Below are 27,089 nucleotides of genomic sequence, written 5' to 3' on the forward strand. Positions count from 1 at the left end.
AAGCTTGTGCGGCTTCCAGAGGTAGATGGAGCTGCGCCGGGCGGAGGGAGGGGGCGGTCAGGGAGAGGGGTGAGGGGAGGGGGCGAAGCTTGAAGCGCTTCTGGCGGGGCGGGGCGGGGCGGGGTGGGGTGGGGTGGGGTGGGGTGGGGTGGGGTGGGGTGGGGTGGGGTGGGGTGGGGTGGCAGGGGCTGGGTTGGGGCGTGGTGTGTTGTCCCACCCCGGCCCGGTGGCGCTTCGAGAGAGTCTGCGGTGCAGCTCGCGGACGTGCTGCGGCAGCTGCAGCGTGTTGTGGAGGTGCAGCCGCGCGAGAGGCATCCCTCGCCTGTTCACGCCGCCGCCCGTGAAGAGACAGTGCACCACGCCCATGCCGCCAGACGAGGGCGAGTCCTCTCCAGGAGGGGCGCGTCTCGAGGGCGCGCCGCAGCGAGGCGGGAGAGCGGTCGACGACCATGTGGTACCGCAGCGCCTACGGCAGGGCAGGAAGTGGCTGGGCGCGGCGCTCAGTGTCCGACGAGCTGTCTGCCGCCAGCCAGCGCCTCGGCACGCGCTGCGAGCGCCTCAATGTTGCGAATGATGGAGACGGCAGACTCGGTCTGCTGGGGTGGACCGAGCGACATGAAGCACACGTGCACGAGGCCTCCTCCTCCTCCTCCTCCGCCGCCGCCGCCGCCGCCGCCTCCGCCGCCGCCACCGCCGCCACCGCCACGGCCGCCGTTGCTGCCACGGCCGCCGCCACTGCGGCCACCGCCCCGGCCTCGGCCTTTGCCCCTGCGCCGACCGCCCACGTCACCTCCCACCCTCTCGGTCGCATCTGCGGTGGCTGCTTGCCTGAGCGCCCGACGAGGCGAGTCCGGCAAGGCGGCGCAGCGAGCGCCGACTGAGCAGCCAGCGCCGGCTGCCGATAGCGCGAAGAAGCAGCCGGCGAGCGTCAAGAGGAGTGAAGTCACCACTGGCCACGCCGAGGTAGGCACCTCCTGGTCGCGAGGCATCACGAGCAGCGAACTTTGAACCACTGATCCAATTCCGGCCCGCTTCGTCCTCTCCTGTCTGTCCCAGCGTTCGTCGCGCCAGCTTGTCACCCAGAGAGTGTCAAAAAAAGAAAACTGCACGCAGACAGGCTCGACACAGGTGCGAACTGGCGCGTGCTAGTACTATCACCGGCACACCACCGGAGCCGCCTAAGCGACTCCGTTAAGAACGGCAATGCACTTAGCTCCGTGCACAATGCCGCTGTCCCCGCACGCTAGCTCGTTCACCGTCTGCCACGCCACGGCGGTGTGGAGAACGACAAAAAAAGAATACAAGCCGGCTCTGTCAAGAGTGCCGGTGAACCTTCTTTTCTACCAGGCTAGGATTGAGAGCAGCCTCGCTCTCAATCCTAGATAGAAGTCGAAGGATTGTGAGCAGCACTCCTCGCAATCGTAGCATCTCTGTGCGATTGTGAGCGCCTACGCTCGCAAACACATCTTCTAGGACTAAGAGCAGCTCCGCTCCCAAGATGACTGGTGACGCCTACACGACTACTACCAGCGCGCTCGGAATCCGAGCAAACTCTTTTCCTGTGTCGAACCTGTGTGCTGTGAGAGAGAGTTCTTTTCGTTGAACTCTTTTCCACAGTTGCGCGTTTTCCCCGAGACGCGAGAGGAGTGTGTATCGCGCGCCTTCGCGCCTTGCGAGGCGCGCCGTCAGTCTCGGAGGCAGCCTCCGCAACATGTTTACTTGGTGGTTGCTCGCTTTGTTCGAAGCCGCGAAGAGTTTCAGGTGTTTGCTCCACTCGCGCCGGGTTCTCCGGCTCCGACAGGAAATTTCTGTGCTCGCTGGGATTCTGATGCGGGCGCTTGGCAGTCGGGCGCTTGGCATGCGGGCGCTTCCGCCACCACCGCCTCCACCGCCACCACCGCCTCCAACGCCGCCACCAAGTTCCATGTCGCCTCCAGGGTGTGCGCGGTGTGTAATCTGCCGTCTTGCAAGCGCTGCTCAGGATGCAAGGGCGTGATGTACTGTTCCGCGGAGTGCCAGAGACTACATTGGAAATGGGGCCACAGGTCGGCCTGCGGTCGCGACCCGGCGTTCGGTGTCGAAAAGGCACAAATTGAGAAGGCTAAGGCAGAGTCGCTGAAGGCCTCCTCCCCGCCTTCGCTGCCGTCTGCTTCCGCAGCGTCGTCGGATCTCGCTCGGCTGCAGCGCCAGCTTGAGGACGCAAACGCCTTGGCAGCGCGGCTAGAAAAGCAGCTGGCGCTGCAGTCGCAGCAAACGCACGTGCCAGCCCGCCAGGTGGTCCTGCAAGACCAGATTGGCCGCGGATCTTTCGGCGTGGTGCACCGCGCGCGGTGGCAGGGCGCCGACATTGCGGTGAAGGTGGTTGCCGCTGCCTCGAGTGCTGCCGAGCGAAAGCGCGCGGCAGGCATGCTCTTGGAAGAGGCCAACGCTTTGGCCCGGGTTCGGCACCCGAACGTGGTGCATCTCCTCGGTGTCGTCACTGATGCTGACAGTCCTATGATGCTGCTCCCTCTGGCGAAGGGAACTTTGGTCGACGAGATTGATGCTGCTGTGGCGTCAGGCGTTCCGATGGCTGTCGGCCGAAAGTTTCAGCTCGCTCGGGACATTTGCGCAGGGATGGCTGCGCTGCACGCCCGAGGAATTTTGCACCTTGACCTCAAGCCGCCAAATGTGCTGATCGGCCGTGGTGGCGAGGCGCTCGTCGCCGACTTTGGCCTGTCAGTACAACTAAGGACGACGCTTACCGCAGCTTCCCTTGCTGCTAGCGCCGTCGAAACCGCTGCAGGATGGCGCCTTGTAACCCGCGGCACCATGGCGTACAAGGCGCCTGAGCTGTCACGGCCCAAGAGCAAGGGCGGCGCCAAATATGCGCCGCCATGCGACGTGTATTCGTTTGCAATGCTATTTTGGGAGCTGTTTGCGGGCAGCCCGCCTTGGGCTGGAAAGCCGGAGATGGAGATTCAGGCTGCGCATATGGCGTCCTTCTACGGCGAGGAGCCGGTGCGCCCAGATCTCCCCACGAGCGCCCCTGCCAAGGCGCTTGAGCTGATGGAGGGATCTTGGCGCCAAGACCCAGCCGCTCGTCCAACCTTTGAAGGGCTTTCATCTGAGCTCGGCTCGCTCGTTGCAGCTCACCCGGTCGCGAGCGAGGGTGCCGGCTCCTCAGCAGCTGCCGCCGCAGTCGCATCCGAGGCGCTCGCTCGCCGTTTGGCTGAGGCCGAGGCCGAGCTGGCCGCTCTTCGGGCCGCTGTAGAGCACGCCACCGCTGGTAGAGCTACGCTGCAGACGCAGCTGCAGATCACGAGCGACGAGGTGGTCGCACTCCGGCATGACTGCGCCACGGCCGAAGTTGAGCTCATGCGGCAGCAGGTGCTGCTCCAAAGCGCTGGCGTGCAGTTTCCTGCGACTTGGACCTCTCAGTCTGACGACGGTGGCGACCGAGGTAGCATTGAGTGGTGGCGAGCCGGTCGCTGCCGGGTCATGGTCGATTCTTCCGAGCTAGAGTGGGCAGAGGTTGAGGGCAAGCTAAAGGAGTCCCTCCCGACGGCGGAGCTCGTTCGGCTCGAGCGTGTCGAAGATCGGCTGCTCTGGAAGGACTACTGCGCAAAAAGGGATCGGATCAAGCTCAAGCGTAGTGGCGATGCGAATGAGCAGCAAATGTGGCATGGAACCTCTAATCTCGACCCTCACGTCGCGTTGCAACACGAGGTTGGCATCGACCCGCGATTCTCGAGTGCAGCCTTCTACGGGCGAGGAGTTTACCTTGCGGCAAAGGCACGATACTCAAATGGCGACAGCGACCGCTCGTATGTTTTCTACCCTGACTACCCAGACCGGGAGCTGCGGCAGCTGCTGCTGCTTCGTGCCGCTGTCGGCGTTGCCAAGGACTTTGGCAGCTATGTCGGAGAGGAGACCCGGAGCTTGACCAAGCCCCCAGGCCAAAGCTCGGGCGTGCTCTTCGACTCGGTGCAGGGCGGACCCCACCGGCCGTCGTGCTCTGGTCCAGGGCACTGCGACTCGAGGATGGTGATCCTCTACGACTTGACACAAGCATACCCTGAATACATCGCTACCTATCGTGTTCGTGAGAAGTGAGGGTGGTTATGGTAATCTCTTATGATACGTTGGACTATTACGAGATGGGGCCAGGAGTGGAGACTATAGAGCTCAACAGACTACACACACACCCGCTGGCAGGCCAAAGAATTTTGGGACCCCGCCCACGCCCTGTGCGGGCTGACCTCTTGCCTCCAGACGGCCCCCGCATCTTACGGTTACGCTCTAGGTAGCACAATCATAGCCACGAGAGGTGACACCCAGGTGAGGTCTCGTCTTTTCGTGTTTCTCTTCTGTCTCCCGCTGATTGATAAAAATAAATGCAATATCTTCTTGCCGCGGTACAATATCTCAGACCAAGTTGCGCGCGCGGAGGGCGGCCTGAGGGTGTCTTCTCTCTAGCCGTCCCACGGATACCGCGCCGCGTCGCTCCACGAGAAGCGGGGCTGGCCCGCCGCGGCGGCGCCGACGGCCGGGCAGAGCGTCTTGCCCGACGCCTCCGCCTTTGCGAGGATGTCGCGCTTGTATGCGGCTGGGTCCGAGCTCTTCGGGTGCGGCAGGAACGGCACGCCCGCCCAGAGGAGGAGTGTGGCGTGCCAGTAGATCCAGGCGGCGACGCAGTGGGGCATGAGCCAGGCCCAAACCTCGGACGAGGCGGGCTGAAGCGCACCAGTTGGCCAGACGCTCGGCGTCGGGTTGCGGGCTAGAGAGCCCTAGCCCTGGGGGGTGCGCGTTCGCAGGGCCATAACACGGGTCTCCTCCGAGGGTTAGCTCTGCCGCGCTCCGGCCGGGTCCCCCTAGCTGCGGAACGCCCCCTCTCCTTGGAGCTAGTATAAGGGGTGCGCGGTCGCAGGGCCATGAATAACACGGGTCTCCGAGGGTTAGCTCCGCGCTCCGGAGCACTTGGAGTCCGGGTTTCCCTTAGCGGCGGATTTTCCCTCGCGCTTCCTTGGGCCCCCCTAGCAGCAGATTGCACCCCCTCTACTCGGAGCTAGTGATACGGGACTACGTACCGCCCCCACGCAATACCTTACTCGACGATAATACAAGAATACACAGCTTGCAGACGCCAAAGAAAAGTCTCGTCCCGCTTTGCTTTAAAATTCTTTCCGTTTCGCCGCCGAGTCTGTTACGTCCCGCCGCCATGATGCTGGCGGATCAGATTGCGCTGCGGCGGATGGCCGAGATTCGCCTGCAGCTAAAGTGCCAGGTGGCGGAGAGCTCGCAACAGGAGCATCGCCTCACTGTGATCAAGCGGAACATCGACCGCGAGCTCGTGATGCTCGACCACATCGCGGCTGCCTTTACGCGCCTCTCCGGGGGAGAGAGGCAGCAGGCGACCGAGCAGTGCCTCGCCCTTCGCGCTGAGATCAGTCGGCCGAGCGACGAGTCCGATCGGGTGACGGACTTGCTGCTCGTGGAGAGGGCGCACCAGAGCAGCATTCGGGCGGATGCTGCGAGGTGCGCGGGCGCCCGCCTCCAAGACCGCCCCGCCTGCCCTGATCACTGCCTCGCACGCGTTGCAGGCAGTGCAAGGTGATCAAAGAGTCGGTCGCACTCCTGACCGAGCACCAAAGAGTCGTTGGCGAGGCGCTGGAGGCAAAGCGCACGAGTCTGCTGCTCGAGAAGGAGTGCCTCACGCTGCCACGGAGGGCGAGGAGCGAGATCATGAGTGCATCGGAAGGCGCTGCTCATTCTCCGCTCTCCCCGTTGGGCAAGAAGAGCCTCTGGGGGAAGGGGCCTGACGACGAGCCCGTGTCGCCGACGCTCTCGGGGAGCGCGCCGCTGCGCCGCTGCTACAGCCCGCCGCCCCTCATCCCTGGGCGGCCGAGGACGGCTGTCAGTCGAAGCGCGTCGACTCCAAGTATTCGGCCAGCGAGGGGGAGGCAGCGCCGCACGAGGGATGGGGGCGAGCAGTGGATGGAGAGCAGTGTCTCTTCCCTCGCAACTTTGCAGGGGCTGCAGAGCAGCTCCGTCTCCCTCGGCCAGAGCGCCGCCACGGCGCGCACCTCACGGGACTGCGGCAGCTGGAGATCGTCCACGCGTCGGCGGGATATTCTGGGCCGTACCCGCGGGAGGGGACCAACACGCTGGGGCGCTGCGCCGCCGAGCTGATTGGCTCCGTCGGTGGCACGCTGCACGAGCTCTCCGTCCGTGCGACCACGAAACTGCGCGTGCACGACCTGGTTCCGGCGCTGCCGCAGCTGGGCCCGAGCTTGCGCAAACTGCACGTCGACCTGATCCCGTTCACTCCATTTCGCGCATTTGGTAGCGGAAAGCGCGAGGACACGGAGTGGCTGCGCGCCGCGGCGCAAACGCACTGCCCGCAGTTAGACGCTCCGGTGCTGGTCGCACACCGCGACCCCCAGCCGCACTGATCGCGAGGGTGCCGCGGAGGCGGCGGCGTGGCGGCGGAAATGACGGATCGCCTGCCGCGCTGCCGCGGCACGGCCGGTTCCGCGCCTGCGTGGGGCGTTCCTCTCTCTCGTCGTGCGACCGCCGCTGGCCGCGTCCGCCCGTCCGCTCGTCGCGCCCGCGCGCGCCACGGCGCCACCCGCGTGCGCCCAACTCCTACGCGACGCTGTGTCGAGCCCTCTTCGGTCTGGTGTGGCCATGCGTCGTGCGCATGCGCATGCGCCGCTTGGGCGCGTTTTAGTCGTTTTGTGTTCCACTGTGGAGCAGACCAGTGAGCAGTGTGCTGTGGGGAGAGCTAGGGGAGAGGTGAGGATGGTTTAAATGTTACAGCAGCTCTGCTATTGAGTAGCCCCGCGCTAGCCACACCCTCGACACCGGGCCTCGACACCTCGACACCAGGGCTCAGACCGTGATACGTGTGCAGCAGAAGAGAGTAATCTACACAAGACCACAAGATGCAAGAGGCACTGAGGGATCATTGGCCGCACATGGACGCTTCATGCAGCACGCAAATTTGGAGGTGCCCTGTTGCCACCCCCACTCTGAGCACTTGCCGCAATCGTACTGCACGTACGACGACGCGTTGGCGCCATTGCGCAGGGCGAAGCGCGCCGCCGACACCTTTGCGAGCATCGAGTTGTACACGCGGTGCACCTGCGGGTACGGTCGGGATTATGGAGGGGACTTCGAGAGGGGGGACTGCTTGGGCGGCAAAGGTGCACACGCATGGGCCGAGGCGTGAGAGGCGGGGTGTGGGCGAGCGCGCACCGACAGGGTGGTCGCGTCGGGCAGCGTGCGCGCCTCGCGTAAGTCGACCCAGAAGCGGTTGTGTCGCCACGGGCGCAGCGCGTAGAAGGCGGTGGGCAGCTGCTGCCTCACGCTCTCCTCGTAGACGAGCGCGCCGACGAGCGGGTCCTCGGCGGTCGAGCCGCGCTTGCTCATGCCGAGGAACTGCCTGTGCCAGCGGCGCGCCGTCGGCGCGAAGGCGGCGCGCGCGAGCGGCGTCGAGAGGAGCTCAAACGAGCCATCAGAGTACACGAACGGGCCGAGCACGCCGCCGCCCGCCGTGCCACCGCCGCCGCACTTCGCCACCGACGTCGCCACGCGCGCCGCCGGCGGCGGCTTCGGCGGGCCGTGCTCCACGAAGGCGCCGCACACTGCGGAGTCGACGGTGGAGTACCACCGCCAGCGCATCACTCCGTGGTAGGCGTGCGCGTGCTTCCCCGTGAGCAGACGAAGCTCGGCGAGCAGCAGCGGCACGTTCCACAGCGTGTCGTCGTCAGCCTTGGCCACCCAGCGCGTGTCGAGCCCCTTCGCGTAGATGTACCACTCGTACGTCTTGATCACATGCGCCGAGCGGAAGCCGTCCTTCGCGTGCTTAAAGGAGTAGGTACGACACGTCCGCGGCTAAGCAGCGGCCGAGCACAAAGCGCATCAGGAGCTCGGGCGGTGCGGGCGCGTGCTCGCGCATCCACGCGCGGCGATCAAAGTTGTGCGGCCTGGTCATCACCCCGATCGCGATGAGGTAGCTGCCACGGTCATGCTGGCGTGGCGGCTGAGCCGCCAGGCGGCCATCGGACATCGGTGGAGTTCCCGCCCATGACCTGTTGAGCGCCAGCTCCGCAGCTGGTTTTCTCTGTGAAGACGCCGTATATCCCCCCTCCTACCTAGCGTACGCGTCCAGCCTCTCTAGCACAGCCACAGGTGACTGAGAGCTGCCTCTCAGGGCCAGTGTGAGCTGTGAAGGCGATTTTCCGTGTACTCAGGTTCTGTATGTAAACAGCTACGAGCCACCAGCGCCACGCCCCTCGTCCCATGGCCTCCCACGCCCACCGCGCCCGCCGCGCCCACCGCGTCCGCCCCGCCCGCCATCTCCGCGCCGTGCCGTATCAGCAACTCGACCACCTTCGCGTGGCCTCCAGTTGCGGTTGCGGCGATAAACAGCGCGGTGCCGCCGCCGCTGTTCTGCAAGTTGACCTCGGCGCCGTGCCGAATCAGCAAGTCGACCACCCGCTCGTGGCCTTGGCCGGCGGCGGCCATCAGCGCGGTGACGCCGTCGCTGTTCTGCAAATTGACCTTCGCCCCACGCCGGAGCAGCAACTCGACCACCCGCCCGTGGCCGTAGTTGGCGGCGCACATCAGCAGCGTGAGGCCGCTCACTTCGCCTCTCTCGTACGTCGCGTCGACCCGCCCGCTACTGTCGAGCCACTCCAGCAGCGCCTCCTCCTCGCCTCGATGAGCTGCTGCCACGACCGCATCGGGGGCTGCCGCGACACCGCTCGACGCCCGCCCCGCCGCCACCGCTGGAGATAGCGTCTTCGCGGCTCTCAATCCAGCCGAGGAAGCGCCGCCGGAGGAAGCGCCGCCTGCGCCTTCGCCGCCGGCTGCCGTCGCCGCGGGCCGTCCCGCCACCACCTCCTGGACGTGCTTCTTGAAGGCCTCGACGCACGCGGCGTGGCCCAGCTGCTTGGCTAGCTGCAGCGCTGTCTTGCCGTCCTCAGCGCGCGCCGCCGTGTCTGCGCCTGCCCGCAGCAAGCGCCGCACGACGGCGGGGCGGTTGAGGTAAGCGGCGAGCATCAGCGCGGTGTGGCCGTCGCTGCTCTGCACGTTGAGCTCCGCGCCGTGCTGCAGCAGCAAATCGACCACCCGCTCGTAGCCTTGGACGGCGGCGATCATCAGCGCGGTGCCGCCGTTGCTGTCCTGCCGGTTGACATCTGCGCCGTGCCGGATCAGCAGCTCGACCACCCGCTCGTGGCCGATGAAGGCGGCGCCCATCAGCAGCGTGAGGCCGCTCAAGCCGCCTCTCTCGTTCGTCGCGTCGACCCGCCCGCCGCCTTCGAGCCACTCCAGCACTGCCGCCTCGTCGCCTCGCTCAGCAGCTGTCACGACCTCATCGGAGACTGCCGCGGCACCGCTCGGCGCCCGCTCCGCCGCAGCCGGCGAAAGATTACCCGGCCGCACCCGCACGCTCTCGCCGCCGCCCTCGAGCGCAACCGCGTACCGCCCGCCCTCAAAGCTCTGATCCACGCCCCGCTGCCCGTGTAGCCCGAGGCGGCGAGGGCAGCACACACGTGCCGAGCTCCACATCTGCGTCTGGCGGCCGCCTCTGCGAGCGTGGCTAGCCCGAGCTTATGGCGGAGCGGTGGCGGCGGTCGAATGCGTGTCTTGTTCCCGGGTAGCTGTTGCGGCCGCCTCTGCTGTAGACTAGGTGCTGTGAGGCTAGGTGCTGTGAGGCTAGGTGCTGTGAGGCTAGGTGCTGTGAGGCTAGGTGCTGTGAGGCTAGGTGCGGTGAGGCTAGGTGCTGTGAGGCTAGGTGCGGTGAGGCTAGGTGCTGTGAGGCTAGGTGCGGTGAGGCTAGGAGGCGCCGCCGCCTGTCCGGGTCGTCTTGCTCGTAGCAGGGGAGCATGGTGAGGTGCGTGCTGCAGCCGGCCTTGGCGTGGCGCGGCTCGTTCGAGAAGGTCCACATGTTGACCTTCGGGATGCCTATAATATAACATAATATAATATAACATAATATATATATACGCCACATGTTGACCTTCGGGATGCCTACGCGGGAGAGGGCTCGGACGGCTCGGGGAAGGCTCTAGCACGCGGTGCCAGCACGAGGACCGTGTGGCTGGCCCGTCCCCAGCGCGTGGACGCGCAGCCTGCAGGAAGACATCGGTGCTGAAGCATGCTTGTGACTCATCCACTAGCACGTGGATGCGCACACTGAGCACACGGCGCCTCGGGAGAGGGTGGGCTGTGCTCAAACAGAGGCCGGCCCCCTGGTGATGCGACCGGTGAGAGAGGGAGGACGGGGACACACGGACACGCGGCTCCCCGCCTTGCCCTTGGGCATCTAGGCGTGCGCAGCGGGTCGAGCGAGAGGACGACCGCCCAGACTCGCAGGTCGAACTTGTGCCTAGACACTTCCTAGACACTTCCTAGACACTTCCTAGACACCGCCCAGACTCGCAGGTCGAACTTGTGCCCGGCGAAGGTCATCGGGTTCATCTCGAAGTCCTGCATGACATACTCGCCCGCCGGCACGCGCCTCGTCAGCCAGGCGAGCGTCGTGTCCTCCGAGCTGAGCTCCTATTCAAGTCCGCCACGCAAGCGTCTCATTTCGAGAAGAGCGGGTCGCTGGAGAAGCCCCGAGCCGGGAGCTCCTCGATCGGGAGGGAGTGCATGTCTACTGCTACTGCTACTGCTATGCTGCTGCTGCTGCTGCTCCTACTGCTACTGCTACTGCTACTGCTGGCTCCTCGGTCGGGAGGGAGTGCATGTGGATGCCGACCGAGTTGAAGCCGCCGCGCGGCTTGCAGATCCAGAGGCGGTGCCTCAGCGCGCCGCCCCCGGAGGGGCGGTAGTGGCGCATCGTGTTGAGGTTGTACGAGCGGAAGTCGGCTGCCACGCTCTCGAGCTGCCCCTTGCCGACCTAGACGCTTCCTAGACGCTTCCTAGACACTTCCTAGACACTTCCTCGAGCTGCCCCTTGCCGACCGTGAAAGAGCGCTTCGTGAAGCCACAGTGCTCGGCGTCGGCGTTGGCCGGCGGCGAGAGCCGCGAGTAGCCCGTCTTGCGGTAGCACACCTCCTGCAGCCTGCCGAGCGCGGGCTTGACTCCGATGAGCTGCACCAGCCCGGGCACCTGAGCAACAATCATGACTTCAATCACCTCATAACGGCCAGGTCGTGACTCCGAGTACCCTCCGAGTACCCGGGCACCTAGGACTGATGACAGTTGATGAACACGTGTGCTTGTGACTCCGACGAGCTGCGCCAGCCCGGGCGCCGAGTTGACGATGGCGCCTACGGGAGGAGGGCTCCGAGAAGGCTCCTGGAAGGCTCCGAGGGACGGCGCGCAGCAGCCACAGCTGACGATCCGCGCCCTCGGGGAAGTCGCCGCTGCCGCCCTCTGGGAAGCCGGCACGGGAGGCCGGCCGGCGAGGCGGCCAGAACTTTGTCTCGAGCTCCATAGTCTCAGTCCACCAGACGTGCACCGCCGTGCTGCGCGTCTCTGGCTCGCACAGTCGCAGCCTCGTGAAGAGCGGCCGCATCACGCCTGTAGAGAGGTGCTCTGGAAGGTTCCTGGAAGGTGCCTGGGAGGCTCCGGGGAGAGCGGCCGCACAGCACGCCTCGCATGTCACCCCGCTTGCCCACCGCGAAGGAGCGGTTGCACCGCCACCGGTCCTTGGGCACCTTCGGCGCCTGCCGGTGAGGCGGTGGCGAAGTGAGGGATTGTCGGAGGGAGGTGCGGCAGCGTGGATAAGGCAGCGTGGATAAGGCAGCGGGGGAAGACACGGCGCAACACGGGCTCTCCTGCTGCTGCGCGTCCGGCCAGGGCGTTTTCCCCGCACGCCCGCGGTCGCTCAAGTGCCGCTCGATGGCGGCGGGCAGGGCGGATGTCCCGTCGGCGAATGCGTAATAGTCGTCCATCGTCGGCCGCGTGTAGCCGGGCTCTCGGACGAGGTTGGTCCGGCCGAGATGCACGCCGGCCGAGCTGATCGAAAAGTCCGTCATCGCGGGGTCTCCCTTGTTCACGCCGACGAAGCTCTGCGCCACGCACGTGTGGTACCGAAACTCCGCCATCTCGGCCGGGCAGGCATTCGGGTCGCGCCCATCGCTCACCCAAGCAAGCTTGCAGCAGGCGCCTCCCTCGCCGCAGAACTGCGGGCACGCGCCGCCCCTGCGGCCGCACGCAGCCCAGCAGCTCGGAGGCCGAGCCTCCCTCCGAGACCTCCTCTTCTTGATTACATTGTCGCGCTTCTCCTCGAGCTCGTGGAGCTGTTTCTTGAGCCGCGAGAGCTCGGTCGCGGCGGCGGCGCCGGCGGGGACGACGGCGGCCGGGCGCGCGCCCTGGGCGATGGCTGCGACGGCACGAGCGCGTGAGTCCATAGACAAACACACGTTTTCTGATCAAGCCGCAGGAAGCGCCGTCAAGTGCAGAAAACGAGAATTTAGATGCGACAGGATTTTAGAAGTGAACTCTCGCAAAAGAGCCGGCATTGTCCCTCGGACACCTAGCTCCGAGTAGAGGGGGCGTTCTGCAGTTCAGGGGAAACCCGGTATACGCTGCGGAAAACCATCAACCCTCGGAGACCCGTGCGTGTTAGAGAGAGAGAGAGATTTTTGAAAACCAACGACAAGTTTTCGCAACGCCGCGGACACAGAAGGATGGTTGGTACCAGGTAGCGGCAGCCTTCCCAAAGAGCTCTGCAGAGGGGCGACCGACCTCACCACACTGATGGACGCCGCCATCGACGGCCACAAGCAGTTGATCGAGCTGCTGCTGCGGCGCGGCGCGGAGATCGACAAGCAGAACGGCAAAGGGGGCACCGCGCTGATGGGCGCCGCCCAGGAGGGCCACGAGCGGGCGGTCGAGCTGCTGCTGCAGCGTGGCGCGGAGGTCAACAAGCAGAACAGCGACGGCTGCACCGCGCTGATGTTTGCCGCTGGCGTGGAGGTGAAGAGGGTAGGAAGGTGAAGAACAGCCAGGCTCGGACTGGACACCAACGCGGTATGGGTGGACGCTAGACAGATGATGACGGCACGAGGTGAAGAACAGCGTAATCCAAGAAAAAAGAAAAAGTGCCCCCGGCCGGCGAGCTCGACCAACACCGGGGGCACAGTGTCCGAAGCGGCCAACCTCAGTAGGAATGCTAGGTTCGCTCTTCCCCGACGCAGAACACGTCTTCGTCAAGGACGACCTCGCCTCCTTTCCGGTGCCCACCAGCAGTGCCGAACAGACTCCGTCAGTCGTACCGTGCAATCACAAGCCCACGACTGCACGATTTAGGCGCGCGTGCCCTCCGTGCGCGAGCTACACCTATCCGGAAAGCGGGTGGTCGTGCTGTCTCTGCCAGGCGGCTGCACATGGACAAAGAACGCGCTGGCGTGTGCAGTCTAGTCTAAGGGCCGAACGGCGCTCCGAACATCAGGCGCCTTCACCTCTGTCTGAAGCACGCAGCTCGCCGGCTACCGTTCAGCCGACGCGGACGGCTCCCTGTCGGCGGCAGCTGTCGACGCGGTGCTGGTGATCTGCGTAAACGACGGCTATGTGCTGGACGCGTGGAAGCGCGCGAGCGGGCTGGCGGGCGCCCGAGCATTTACCTTTGTTGCTGACCCCTTCGGGTGATCGTAGCTAGACAATTAGCCTTTTACAGACGAGAAGATTGCCTTAGCACACAAGAGGATTGCCTCACCGACCCTTGCCAGGACGTTGACGGCTGCACTCGGCCTGAGCTTGGAGGAGCCGGACCCAGAGCTCGGTCCGAATCGAGGCAAGCGGGCGGCGCTGTTCGTTGCCGATGGCGTGGTCAGGCTGCGGGAGGTGTCAGAGGCGGAGGGCGACCCGACCGGCGACGAGGACCATGCCAACTCGGATGCACCGCAGATGCTGGAGTCGATCCGGACGCTCGGCACGACGTGAGCGGGATGATGCTTTTTCTTGGCGCCAGGCCGCGGCCGTTATGAGGCGCGCGAGGGCAAACGAGCGGCCAATGTGGCCATCCTCGACGCGCGGAGGGAGGCCGTGGCCGTAGGGTGTGTACGAATAGTACGTAATTTCTCAGGTTGCTCTGACACTGAGGTGTTCGACTCTTCGAGTTTTGCTTAGAGTAAAGGGAGCGGACCCTGAGTTGAGGAAATCGAGGGACGCGACCCACCTCGCCACAGACGGTCCCGCGCCTCGCCACTATGACGGGGACACACCCCGCACCGTCCGCTGTGTCCCCGTCTTTGTCCGGAGTGAAAAGTCCAACGCGCTCGTCGGTGGCGGCTTCCCTCAACCTGCGCCGCGCTCGGCGAACCTCGACAGCGCTTTCGGTGGCATGCAGCTCTTTGCGACAGAAGCCTGGAGAACAGCTCCTCTGCTGCTCACACACTCTGCACAGTTGACACAGCCTACTGTGCGGCTGCCACAGCTGTCACAGCGATGGGCTCGCCCTCACTGGCCCTCAGTCACTTGTGCTGCGGCTTGTGTGAGCGACACTGCTCGGCGACTGCCGGCACACTGTGAGACCATGGGTGTGAGGTTAAACCACGCTACCAGCGCTTGGTCACATCGGCCCCGAGGTCAGATCCTTCTACTCTGTTGATGACAAGACTTGTTTACTGGCTGGAGCCGAGCAGGAGGACCCAGCGCACAACCCCTGGTCAACTCAGGGTCCGCTCCCCGTACCGTCGATACGTATACGGCTCTGCGAGAGTGTGTGTGGGGCACAGTACCCTCACGTGGGGCGACATGCGCGCGGCGCGCAGTGAACACAGTCTCCGCACTGGCGCTCCAAGGCGCAGCAAAAGAGACAGTGCAACGAGACTCAGTCAACAGTAGATAGTACAACAAGAGAGACTGTGAGATGAACACAGTCCGCACACACACACCACCAGCACCCCGCGGACCGAGGGCGGTGCTGGTGCTGGTGATAATGTGTGGGATGGGGCGCGATCTCGAGCCTGATCACGCCGCCTTGCGCGCCCCCTCCCAGTCCCGGATCATCCGGCGCAGCATGTGGGAGGGGACCAGGATGCTGTGCTCGAGCTCGCCGCCCGTCAGCGGGCTCGTTGACTTGGTCGCGAGCCAGCGCTCGATCGCCGTCCGCTCGTAAGCATGCCCGTCCGCCGCCATCACCGGGTCGCTCATCACCTCGGTCGTGATTGGGCAGACGAAGTCGTCCGGCGGCTCCTCCTCCTCCACCGAAGGCGGCCTCTCTGCAGCCAAAGAGGACGACGCTTGCTCGTCGGGCGCCCGCCTCTTCTCCTCCAGCCTCGCGCTCTCCTCGAACGCCGCCGCCAGCTCCGCCTCCTCTCCCGCCGCCAGCGCTGCCTCATCCTCATCCTCGGGCTCCCGCGACGGCCCAGCGCCTCCACCTCCGCCCTTCCCCTTCTTCTTCTTCTTCTTCTTCTTACCCTTCTTGCTCTCCTTGTCGCGCCCCCCCGCCTCCTTCTCCGCCTCCTCCTCCACCAGCAGCGCCTCGGCATGCCGCGCTGCCTCCGCCTCCGCCGCCGCTCTCATCTCTGCCGCCGCATGCTCCTCGAGGGCGCGCACGCACTCGGCGTGGCCCTTTCCCTTGGCCATCTGAAGCGCCGTCCTGCCGCTCTCGGAGCGCAGTGCCGTGTCTGCGCCCGCCCGCAGCAGGCGGAGGACGACAGCGGGGTGGCCTTGGCTGGCGGCGACCATCAGCGCGGTGTCGCCTTTGCTGTCCTGCCTGTTGATCTCCGCGCCGCGCTGCAGCAGCAGCTCGACCACCGGCTCGTGGCCTTGGCAGGCGGAGAGTATCAGCGCGGTGAGGCCGATGCTGTTCTGCAGGTTGATATCCGCGCCGCGCTGCAGCAACAGCTCGACCACCCGCTCGTGGCCTTGCATGGCGGCATCGTCTTGGATGGCGGCGCCCATCAGCGCGGTGCTGCCTTTGCTGTTCTGCTTGTCGACCTCCGCGCCGCGCTGCAGCAGCAGCTCGACCACTCGCTCGTGGCCAAACTGGGCGGCGCACATCAGCACTGTGATGCCGCTCACATCGCCCATCCCGCAAGTCGCGTTGACCTGCCCGCCGCTGTCGAGCCATGCCAGCAACGCCGCCTCGTCGCCGTCAATAGCTGCTGTCACGGCGTCTTTGTTCGTCTGCGTCTTGTCCATGACGCCTCGGGTCACCGAAGAAGCCTCGCGCCGGCCTGCAGCCACCTCCGCGACGTGCTGCCGGAAGGCCTCGACGCACGCGGAAAGGCCCTTCTGTCTGGCCCACTGCAGTGCGGACCTGCCGCTTTCAGAGCGCAACTTTGGATCCGCGCCCGCCCGCAGCAGGCGGAGGACGACGGCGGGGCGGTCGTTGCAAGCGGCGTCCATCAGCGCGGTGCCGCCTCGGCTGCCCTGCTTGTTGATCTCCGCGCCGCGCTGCAGCAACAGCTCGACCACCCGCTCATGGCCTTGGCTGGCGGCTTTCATCAGCGCAGTGCCGCCTTTGCTGTTCTGCATGTTGATCTCCGCGCCGCGCTGCAGCAACAGCTCGACCACCCGCTCGCGGCCGAAGCTGGCGGATAGCATCAGCGCAGTGACGCCTTTGCCGTTCTGCTTGTCGACCTCCGCGCCGCGCTGCAGCAGCAGCTCGACCGCCCGCTCGTGGCCGAAAAAGCTGGCGGACAGCATCAGCGCGGTGCTGCCTTCGCTGTTCTGCTTGTTGACCTCCGCGCCGCGCTGCAGCAGCAGCTCAACCACCCGCTCGTGACCCTCCTGAGCGGCGAGCATCAGCGCGGTCATGCCGCTCGCATCGCGACGAGACGCGCGATACACATCTCCTTCCCCGCAAGTCGCGTTGACCCGCCCGCCGCTGTCGAGCCACGCCAGCAGCGGCGTCTCGTCGCCTCGCGCAGCCGCTATCCCCGCCTCGTTGGGAAGGCGGGCCAATAGGCCGGAAGAGGCCGCCTCGCCTGAGGAGGCGCCGCCCGCGACTCCCTCCACCATCCCTCCAACGGCCGGAACAACGCCTACAGAATCAGGCTTGGCAACCTTGCTTTCACGACCGTGAAATCAAGTACGTATTGCAAGAACGTGGGCGGAAATGCCCCCAGCCCACACGCCCTTGCTGACGACACGCCAGCGCCCCTCGCGTACGTGCGCCTCAGCTCAACCACGGACGTACTTCGACACTACGTACGTACTGTCAAAACAGGGACGTACATACATGCAAGTACGACCTTACGCCTCAAATTTTCTCTTCGGCTCGCTCCGCTCGCTTCTGTGCGCAAGAGCCGGTCCTCGCGCCGGATGTCGGCGGCTCCTGGCCCTATCCTGGCCCTAATCTACGCAGAGAACCCAGCCGGGGCGGCCGCCGTAGCCCTCGGCCCAAACGTATCCCTGGCCGTTCACCAGCGGCGCGTTCTCGGCCGCGACCTCCTCGGTCATACCTTCGGTGTCGCAGTGGTCGGTCGTGGTCCCACCGTCGGTCGTCATGCTTGTTAAGCACTTGTTAAGATGTACACAAACAGCGCACCCACGGCGCACCCACCCCACCCTTCCATTGGGGACCTGGAGAGGGCCCCCCCCCCCCCCCCCCACCCACCCACACACAACCACCCGCCGCCGCCGCCGCAGCGCTTCAGACCTCAGCCGCGTTATTGGCGTCGTCGAACTCCTTTGGGTGCTTGTTCCTGAAGTGCCTACGAGACCGCACGAGGTCAGAGGAGTTGGGGGACGTCTCAAACAGGCAATCTGGAAAGGGGTGTGTGTGGGGCCGTCGGCTGGCAGGGGGTTTGCGCACGAGCTCCAAATGTTGCCGTTGTCGGGGAAGGTGAGGATCTTGCCGCACGGGACCACCGTTCCGCGTGGTCCAGCCGTCGGGCAAAGGCAGCGCCACTGCTTCGTACCACCGCCCCCTTTTGGCAGACGCCAAAGGACCACATCTTGCCGGGCGCAGAACCCTTGGGCATCGTGGGTGCGATGTAGTCGTCGGTCTTGCAGCGGGAGGCGGCCCACTGCTCTGCAGTGCAGCCTTTCCACTCCGGCCGGGACTGCTTCCACGGCTGGTACGACGGCATTGCCACCTCGGGGCCGGACGCAGCCGCCTGCGGCGGCGCCGGCGCGCCCGCGGGTAGTGCCGCTGTCCGCAGCCGTCTGCCGCCTCGCCCGCGCCGGCGGCCGCGGGCGCCGCTGCATCGGCGGGCGGAAAGTACGCGTGCATGGTGCAGCGCCGCTGGCGACGGCGAAGGAGGCGGAGCGTGTCTAGTGTCTTTGCCACAGCCAATAAGAACGTGCGAGTACGGTCTTGTTTTGGGCAAAACAAGAACGTGATTGCATCACTCGCTAAGGACGTGAAAACAAGGCCTTCCCCAGGGTAAGTACGTACGTATTTCTGAAAATTTTCTTCGCGCGCTTACGCGCGCGACTAGTTCACGCCCTACGGGCGTGTGGCCTGCGGCCACTAAGGTTGCCAAGCTCTGTACAGAATCAGCGAAAAAGCTACCATCACCGTTACCGGTATACTCGTAGTTGTTCCAGCCAATATAATCGTTCCGGCCGATTCGGCATACTGTTTTTGCTTGGGGCGGACAGCATGCCGGGGTAGGTAGGGTAGGTCTGGGCCCTCCCGTCGGGTTTTTCCCTCTCTTCACGCCGGAATTTTCTCCAAAAAAAGAAATTTTCGGCGAAAATCACGACGTCAACCCTCCCCAAGTGGGTGATCTGGTGCTTGTAGGGCTTGATAGTGGCCTGCCATGTCACAGGAAGGACTGTGATTGCAGGAGAGTACCACCAGCCATCACTTTAGTTGGTATAGTACCCCACCTTCACCCATACCGTGATTTCTTTTTTAGTTTCCCATAAGTAGGGTAGGTAGGTAGGTAGGTAGGTAGGGGCACCGCAGGGGCCGGTCAGGTTTTTGCAGAATTTCATCATGCTGTCCGCCCCAAGCAAAAACAGTACACACCTGGATTCGGGGCACTTTTGAATAGGATTCTGACCAGGTCTGGTTGGTATTGCTAAAAATCTCTCTCTGATTCTGGCCTGTTTCCGCATGCTTTCCGCAAGAGAGGGCAAGGGACCGGGCGCTGGCATACCAGGGGGGGCAGGGTGGTGGGCGGCGACCGCCGCATACCGTCCTACAGCGGGGACTATCCTATCTGGGCCCTCGGGGCCGACGCGAAACCCGGGGTACCCCGGGCCCCCGCGACCTCCCTGCGAGCGAGTTCTTTACCAAGTTGCAACCCTTGTTCCGCACTCGGCTGTGAACGCTGCTGTTTGCCGCCGGTTTTGAGCAGCACCCCGTCCCCATCCAGGTTGTTGGTTGCTGCCCCAGGTCCCGCACTATGTAGGTGCACTGCTTCAGCAGCGTGCACCTACCTCGATCGACGATCCTGGTCGCTGGTGTCGGTTGCGCAACCTTTTGCCGACCTCCGAGCCCAGATAGCGCGCCGTGTCTGATCCTCGTCGGCATCTGCTTCCGGGCCTGGCGGCCCGCCACAAGGACTTAGGTGAGAAGTGCCCGCCGAAACATCGGAACGACGCTGCTCCGCTCGACTTGGTTGGTTGCTGGCAGCACCCCAGCACCGGGGGGTCCTGAGAGCTGTTGGTTGGTGCTCTGTTCACAGCACATTGCGGAACAAGGGTTGCAACCTGGTAAAGAACTCGCTCGCTGGGCGCTTGCTGCCCCTCGCCGGCGACCAGCATGCGAGCGCTTGCTATCGCAACTTCAGTGACGCTCGCCGCTGCAATGGAGTGCCTGAAGAGCGAGGAGCCGATGCAGCTCACGTTTAAGATGCCGTTTGTCAACCGCAGTGACCTGCAACCGCGCGTGCCACCGAGCCGGTGCACGGTGCTCCACAATGGTGTTGTGTGGTCCGGCGAGGCGGACGAGGCGCATACGTCGAGACGGGCCTTCCGCGGCGCGTTGGTACTCCGAGGCAACCGCATCGCCGCCGTTATCGAGGCGGGTGAGGCGCTGCCGACCGAGATTGACGGGACTGCGTGTGCTGCTGTCGATCTGCACGGGCGGGCGGTCATCCCCGGAATGGTCGAGGGTCATGCGCACACGGGTTTCGAGGATATCGCAGCGATGACCGATCCGGGCGACACGCCTCCGGAGGAGGGTGTACTCATCGGCCTGTTGAATGCAGGCCGGTTGCTCGAAGCTGGCTTCACATCGGCCTTCTCAGCAGCGGGCGTGCGGCCGCGGCAGGACCCCGTCACGCGCAACTGGATCAACGCGGGCCGGGCGCCAGGGCCGCGGCTGCTGGCGGCGTCGCCCGAGATCACCGCGACGGGCAACCTCGGCGACGGCTCGGTGATGCACCAGCATCGCGACTCTTTTGGACTCGTGGCCGACGGCGCCGATGAGGTGAGGGCGGCGGTGCGTCGCTGCCTGCGGGAGGGCGCCGACACGATCAAGATCAACATCGGCGGCGACCTCGTGCCGATCTCGAAGCTCAGCGAGGAGCGTGACGACATGCTTCCTGCGTACAGCGAAGCCGAGGTACGCGCGGCGGTCGAGGAGGCGCACATGCGACAGAAGCGCGTCGCGGCGCACTGCCGCGGCTCAGCAGACGTGCGGATGGCTCTCGCCGTGGGTGTGGACGTGATCTATCATCTGGATTTTGTCCACAAGGACTCGGCGCTGCTCGATGCCCTCGCGGCCGCGCGCGACCACATCTTTGTCGGCCCCGCCGTCGGCCTCATGGCTGCCCTCGCGCCGAGTCTGCCCGACGTCCAGCTGCTCCTCGACGCGCAGGCCAAGACCTTCTCGGCTCTGCGGACTCGCGGCTTGCGCGTCGTCCTCGGCGGCGATTACGGCTTCCGCGTGACCCCGCAGGGCACCAACGCCAACGACCTCCTCCTCTTCCAGCGGCACTTTGGCTACTCGCCCGAAGAGGCGCTCGTCGCCGCCACGCGACACGGCGGCGCGCTCATGCGCCTGCCTGTCGGCCAGCTGCGCCCCGGCTGGCTCGCCGACCTCCTCGTGGTCGAGGGGCGGCCGTGGGAGGACTCCACGCCCCTCCTCGCAAACCTCACGGACGACGGCAGTGTCTCCACTCCTCGCATCGCCGCCATCATGCAGGACGGGCATTTCGTGCGCAATCAGCTGTGAAATGGTCAGAGAAGCGAGACGAGAGAACACTGAAAAACAGAGTCAGAGAACACAGAGATCAGGACGCGGGACGCGCGGTACGGCTTTAACCCTTTCCCCCCCCCCCGGGGAATGCCGTCCCGCGGCCCTGATGGACCCATCGGGCGTGGAGGGCGCCAGGGGGGTCGCCTGGTCTCCTGGCCATGGCAGACCCAGCCGGTGAATGGTGGACTGAGTTTGTCCCCGTTCAAGCTTCCCATCGGCTTCAGCGGCAAATGAGCCCTTCCATATGGCCAATGGCCTGTGTGAAGCCTCTCAGGACGGCTACGATGCCTTTCTGGCTCACACGGAGGCTGCTCTGGCGAGTCGAGCTCTTCGGCGCGCGCGACGCCGGACCTGATGTCGCTCGGCCGCGGGACGTCGCGCGACCGATCCGAGTGCTCCGGCATGACCGCGGTAGCTGCCGCGAACGCACCCGGGTCCCCCGACGTGCTTCCGCGCGCGTCACCCTCCGCTCCTGCCTGCTCAGACGTCCACGAGGCGCTTTTGAGGAGAGCATCTCCAGGCATGTGAGGGAGTGAGTCAGCGTCCTTGACCTGGCCAACCGCGGCCATGGGAGCGAGGTATGGATGCCCACTACGCGTGTGGCAAGTGTGGGCGCCTGCCCTTGCCGCACACGCGCGTCGTTTGCGTCGCCGTCCATAGGTCGCCGTACGGGTCACTCGGGACCATGCTCTGGGGCGTCTGTCCAGCCGTGTGGGACCGGCCGAACGTCGAGCCCGCGGTCCTACGGGACGGTATTCGTTCGGTACTATCCACCCGCGGCTGGGGTAGGCGGGGGACCGGCCGGCGGCGACCTAAAGGGCATCTACAAGTTCACCGGGGAATGCCGTCCACCGCGCTCGTCGCTCGTCGCGACCGTCGCTCGCTCCGTGAGCGCGTGTAGGCGATCGCCGCATGACGCCGCTTGGCGGAGCCGTCGAGCGTGATGTAGGCTCCAAGCCATGTGAGCGGTAAGGGTCGATATAGATACAGGTCTCATCATGACGTTGACCACAGCGCGAGTTGGCGATCGCTACTGTTAGTACTTCCCGTGTTATGGCCCTGCGACCGCGCACCCCCCAGGGGGTCAGGGCTCTCTTGCCCGTAGCCCGATGCCGATCGTCCGGCCCGCTGGGTGCGCTTCTTAGCTCCCCGGCCCCGGTTGTGAGGTTGCTATCCGCACTCCAAGTGCTCCAAGTTCACGGGGAAGCTTGATGAGTTCAGAGTACCTGGGTAGAAGGCAGAGAAGCGGCCGTTCACGCGAGTTACATCAGATACATCGGAGAGGGGCTTGTGATGCCCGAATAAGTTCACGCAAAATACGAGCACACGCACCCAGACAGTAGAAAGAGAAGAGCTCTAACTCTGCAAAAATGCAGAGAAACGGGTAAATACTAAATAGAGTAAGGCGCCTTGCAAAAGGCATCGGCATCATTGCGCCGCACACCCACCGGCGTGCGTTCGTCCGTGAAGACCATGCGGATCTATCCAGCTCGCCCTCCGGAGCTCCGGACAGGCTGGTACCCGCGATGGCTCGCTATGTCCGCCGTCGCCTGGTTGAACCCCACAGTCCTCGTACTCCACCATACACACACACACACACACACACACACACACACACACACACACACACACACACACACACACACACACACACACACACACACACACACACAAGTAGCTGTCGGGCGAAACATCGTGGGAGATTTTGGAGGTTGAGGGGCTTCATCAAGGGAACAAGGCTTGATTGCAAACATCCTCGAAGCCCAGGGCCAACATCCGCCATCGAGCCTCGCGCCTCAGCACGGCCCCCTCCCGGACACGCGGAGGCGCCCTCGCGACGACCCTCGCGCCACCCCCTCCTCACGAGCTGCCACCCTCGGCCTCGCCTCTTTTGGACGCCGGTGGCGAAGCGGCGAGAAAACCTAGGAGAAAACGTATCGCCGCCCCGGTGTGGAGCGCTGGTCGGGGTGCCTCTGTCTGCTGAGATCGAGGAGAAATCGGGCTGCATCTTAGTTGGGGAGTAAGTTGGCAAAAAGAAGAACGAGGCGCGCAGACGTACAGCCTCCCCCACAAGCGAGGTCTCCCAAGCTGAGAGCCAGAGGGAAGAACACGGCACGGCGGCGCGGCAAGGTCAAAATTTAAAAAAATAAAGAAACGCGCGGGGTAGCAAAAAGAAACAATGGCGCATCATCCACGGTCGGCGAGAGGGGTGCCGGCCGCCGCTTTGTCTGTAGACCCGCGGCCGAGCACACTCCGTCTCTTCTCGGCTTTGCTCCCTCCGCCATGGGAAACTCCGCGTCGAGCCCCAAGGCCAAGGGGAACGCCTACAAGAGCAAGTCGGTTGCTAAGAAGAAGGCGGACGCCGGCCAGCGCGAGGCAGCCAAGGACAAGTCGATGCAGGAGTTTGTGGAGCGCATCTTCGAGGCGTCGGGCGCGCTGCGCTCGCTCGAGGCGGGCGAAACGCTAATCGAGCAGGGTGTCACCGCGGGCAAAATGTTCTTCATCAAGGAGGGCAGGGTCGACCTCGTGCTGAAGCGCGAAGGCGACACAGACGTGGAGCTCGCGACTCGCTCGACGGGCGACGTCCTCGGAGCGCGCCCCGCATTCGCGCGAGCCCGCCGCTGCCCGTCACCAATATTTCTCGCCACCGCCAGCCCACGCCGCTGCATCCAGCGGCCCGCTCGCCGGCAAGCCGATCCCCTCGGCGTCCCTCACCGCCTTGGCCCTGACCTCCTCCTTCCTTGGGGCGCAGGCGAGCTGTCGCTGCTGCTGGGCCACCCGGCTGCAGCGACGGCGAAGGCTGCGACCACGCTCACCGTCCTCGAGGTCGACCAGCAGAAGCTGCTCAAGCTGCTGGCTGACGACAACCTGTCTGCCGGCCAGCTCTTCAAGGCGGCGGCTGGCCGAGGGCCGAGAGGGGGGGGGAGAAGGGGCGAGAGGAGGAGGAGGGAGAGGGGGCGGAGGGGCAGAGGCGCGGGTGGTGGTGGAGGCGGGGCAGCGGGGCAGACGCGAGAGCGGAGGAGCCGTGCGCCCCGCCCGCCCCTCCCCTCCACACACACACACACACGCCGCCCTCTTGTCGCTGCGGACGGCAGGTCGTCGCCACGTACCTCTCGGAGCGGATCTCGGAGCTGTCGGGCCGCATGCGCTCCGTCGTCACGAAGGGGCAGGCGCGCCGTCGCACACACGCACGCACACGCACACACACACACACACACACACGCACACACACACACACACACGCGCACACACACACACACACGCCGCCGCCCCGCCGTCCACGCACCCCTGCCCGCAGCTGCTCGCCCGCCCCCCGCGCTCGCTCTCCGCTCACGCGTACGCCGCCAGTCGCCGCCGCCTGCTCAAGACAGCCTACCCTCGCCCGACTCTCGCTCGACCCTCCCGCTCGCCCGAACCCCCCCCCCCTCGCCCGAGACCAGGCGCCCGGCAAGACCGCCTCGCTGCCGACGACCGACATCTCGCACGCCCGCGCCAAGTTCGGCCTCGCCTCCGACCAGCGCCTGATCGGCGTCTACCAGTGCTCTGTCCGCCGCGAGGCGCCTCTGCCGAGACTCTGCCCAGACACCTCCTAGACACTTCCCAGCCGGTGCCCAGACGCTGCCCAGACGCTGCCCAGACGCTGCCCAGAAGACGCTTCCCAGAGCTATGTCCGCCGCGAAGCACCGCACGCCGCCACTAGCCCTTCACAACACCCCTCCATCCGCCGCCTTCGCCGATGAACCTGCCACCCATCCTCGCCGCCGCCCCCGCCGCCGCCTCGCCGCCGCCCTCGCCGCCGCCCTCGCCGCCGCCTCGCGCCCGCCCCCGCGGCGCTCCTCCGACCGGCGGCGCACGCGGCGGGCAGGTGAATGCGGTCAAGGAGCAGCACGCACACTTCGGCGTGCTGTACATCTTCGACTCGACCCTCTGCTTCGACCTCAAGATGTTCGCGTTCAACAAGCAAATGGTGATCGACAACGCGGACATCGTCTCGTTCCTGCGCTCGGAGCCGGCCGAGGGCAACGCGAACACGGTCGAGGTGCAGTCCAAGGGCCAGTCCGTCGAGCTGCAAATCAACGAAGACTTCGAGGAGGCTTGCCTGCTGATGGAGGCGCCGTACCAGCCGCCTCACCAGTCGCCTCCGCCCCCGCCTCCGCCAGCGCCTCTCCGCCTCCGCAGCACGCACGCCTTCCACACGCACGCCGAAGCCGCAGCCCCGACTCGCCAGCGCCCCCTCGCTCGCGCCGCCGCCGGCCGGCTCACTGGCGCCACCTCCGCCTCTGCCTCCGCCTCCCTGTGCAGGCCTGCCGCCTCAAGGCGAAGACGGGCGCGCTGGGCAAGTCCCGCTCACACCTGTCCGACGGCGCGTCTGGGCGCGCGGGCGAGGACGGGGAGGCGGTGTCGCTGGAGATGTTCCACGTCATGCTCGAGCCGATTATCAAGGGGGACAAGTCGGAGCAGGACAGCGGGCAGAAGGAGGAGACTAATACTGATGAAAGACAGATCACATTTCATATTGTTGAACCCAGGACACGCTGCTGCACGAGCTCGACCTGCACCCGGAGGACTGGGACCACTTCCTCTCCGTCGCGAAGACGCTGCACTACAAGAAGGGCGCGACCCGCACCCGCGCCGCCCCGCCCCACTCTCGCCCCCGCCCCGCCCCGCCGCGCACCAGCCGCAGGCGGCACTCCAGCCACGCGCAGCGCTCCGCCCGCAGCCTTGCGGCCGGGCCTCACCGGGCGTGCGGCACTGGCGAGTCCGTAGCTCAGCGAATCGGATTGCTCAGGCGAGTACGTGGTGCAGGAGGGGCAGGCCTCCGCCACGCTGTACCAGATCCTCCGCGGCGCGCTGCGCGTCGAGCTGCCGCTGCCCTCTGGCTGTGAACAGCGTCTCCTCACACCCCTAGCTGTGAACAGGCGCGCTGCGCGTCGAGCTGCTGCTGCCCGACCAGGCGCAGGCGGTGGTGGTGGGCTACCGGCAGGCGAGAGCTAGCCGAGACATAGCGAGGTATAGCCGAGATACAGCGGTGGTGGTGGGCTACCGGCAGGCGAGAGCTAGCCGAGACATAGCGAGGTATAGCCGAGATACCGCGAGGCGGGGGGGGGGGGGTGCTGGGCGAGACGCGCCCGTGCCACATCTCTGCTAGATCTCGGCTGCACGCCTGCACAGGCGGGGGAGATGCTCGGCGAGACGTCGCTGCTCAAGGAGGGGCGCGCCACCGCGTCGGTCGCGGCGGACCAGGACACGACCGTGGTCGCCATCGAGGGGCGGCGGCTCGAGCAGCTCTTCTCGACCCACCCGCGCCTCCCCTCGCGCTTCTTCTGCTTCCTGGCGACCTACCAGGCCGAGCGGCTCTACAAGCTGACCCAGTCGTTTGCAGAGTCGCAGCAGCCGCAGGTGACAATCTCCGCCTCGCTCGCAATCTCGATTGAGGAGGTCATCAACAACCCCGCCTACTGCGGCGTGCTGCGCAAGTGCGTCCTCCCTCCTCCTCCAAGGCGGGCTCGATCACCGCACAGCTGGTCGAGATGAACCTCAATGGCTGTAGGTACCTCCTCCGCTCCGAGGCCGACGCCGCCGCAGCATCCAACGAGGAGGAGCGCGCGCGCTTCCTCGGCTTGCTCACCCTGTTCGACTTTTACGTCTACGCGCAGGCCCCGCCAACGCCCCTCCCCCGCCCGCCGCCGCCCTTTAGAGGAGGTCGAGACGCGGGCCGCGGGGCGACCGCTCGCCGCATGGTCCAGCTGGTGCCCGTGCAGCCCCGCCAGGGCCTCCGAGAGGCACTTTGCCACGTCGAGCAGCCCGGCCACCGAGCCAGCCTACAAGAAAAGAAACACGTGCAAAAAAAGAAACAAAAGCGCCACGCCGGCCACCGAGCTAGCCTCGTCGAGGACTGGTATGTGCCTGCGGACGCGGGGAGAGCGGTGCCGCACTCGTCATCACAGGAAGTGGGAACGCGTGCCGTGTGGAGTGCGCACGAGGTGCCGTGGGACGTCCGCCGGGCATTGGGGGCCGCTCGCCGGAAGCAGTTGTC

At 65.5% G+C, this 27,089-nt stretch overlaps 6 protein-coding genes across 6 annotated transcripts; 4 read left to right on the plus strand and 2 right to left on the minus strand.

The window, feature by feature from the left end:
• Positions 1-2,418: 2,418 nt before the first annotated feature.
• Positions 2,419-3,114, plus strand: EMIHUDRAFT_56529 (hypothetical protein; the record flags this gene model as incomplete). Its single annotated transcript, XM_005779507.1, has 1 exon — positions 2,419-3,114. A coding segment is annotated over one exon (696 nt), but the record flags the coding sequence as incomplete, so codon positions are not given.
• A 3,681-nt stretch (positions 3,115-6,795) lies between these two features.
• EMIHUDRAFT_463252 (hypothetical protein) lies at positions 6,796-12,382 on the minus strand (the record flags this gene model as incomplete). Its single annotated transcript, XM_005779508.1, has 12 exons — positions 11,778-12,382; positions 11,606-11,666; positions 11,338-11,520; positions 11,224-11,267; positions 10,936-11,106; positions 10,754-10,894; positions 10,420-10,551; positions 10,185-10,200; positions 9,944-10,020; positions 7,240-7,878; positions 6,960-7,125; positions 6,796-6,851 (listed from the first exon to the last, which is right to left on the minus strand). Exons 1-12 carry the CDS (start codon positions 12,351-12,353, stop codon positions 6,796-6,798), a joined length of 2,262 nt encoding a protein of 753 aa, XP_005779565.1. The 5' UTR covers positions 12,354-12,382.
• Positions 12,383-13,114: 732 nt separating this feature from the next.
• On the plus strand, positions 13,115-13,887 carry EMIHUDRAFT_205076 (hypothetical protein; the record flags this gene model as incomplete). The annotated part of the gene is made up of 4 exons (XM_005779509.1): positions 13,115-13,180; positions 13,255-13,352; positions 13,419-13,589; positions 13,674-13,887. 4 exons carry the CDS (start codon positions 13,115-13,117, stop codon positions 13,885-13,887), a joined length of 549 nt encoding a protein of 182 aa, XP_005779566.1.
• A 1,029-nt stretch (positions 13,888-14,916) lies between these two features.
• On the minus strand, positions 14,917-15,437 carry EMIHUDRAFT_205077 (hypothetical protein; the record flags this gene model as incomplete). Its single annotated transcript, XM_005779510.1, has 2 exons — positions 14,917-15,163; positions 15,421-15,437. 2 exons carry the CDS (start codon positions 15,435-15,437, stop codon positions 14,917-14,919), a joined length of 264 nt encoding a protein of 87 aa, XP_005779567.1.
• A 4,145-nt stretch (positions 15,438-19,582) lies between these two features.
• EMIHUDRAFT_463254 (hypothetical protein) lies at positions 19,583-21,044 on the plus strand. Its single transcript, XM_005779511.1, has one exon. It carries the CDS (start codon positions 19,613-19,615, stop codon positions 21,026-21,028), a length of 1,416 nt encoding a protein of 471 aa, XP_005779568.1. The 5' UTR covers positions 19,583-19,612; the 3' UTR covers positions 21,029-21,044.
• A 2,208-nt stretch (positions 21,045-23,252) lies between these two features.
• On the plus strand, positions 23,253-26,936 carry EMIHUDRAFT_450168 (hypothetical protein; the record flags this gene model as incomplete). Its single annotated transcript, XM_005779512.1, has 12 exons — positions 23,253-23,642; positions 23,805-23,944; positions 24,148-24,219; positions 24,490-24,609; positions 24,918-25,163; positions 25,355-25,513; positions 25,582-25,666; positions 25,842-25,898; positions 25,972-26,036; positions 26,225-26,529; positions 26,604-26,755; positions 26,905-26,936. The coding sequence occupies exons 1-12, from the start codon at positions 23,336-23,338 to the stop codon at positions 26,934-26,936; spliced, it is 1,740 nt and encodes a 579-aa protein (XP_005779569.1). The 5' UTR covers positions 23,253-23,335.
• Positions 26,937-27,089: the final 153 nt, after the last annotated feature.

This window comes from Emiliania huxleyi (assembly GCF_000372725.1).
Source record: "Emiliania huxleyi CCMP1516 unplaced genomic scaffold EMIHUscaffold_23, whole genome shotgun sequence".
NCBI lineage: Eukaryota > Haptophyta > Isochrysidales > Noelaerhabdaceae > Emiliania > Emiliania huxleyi.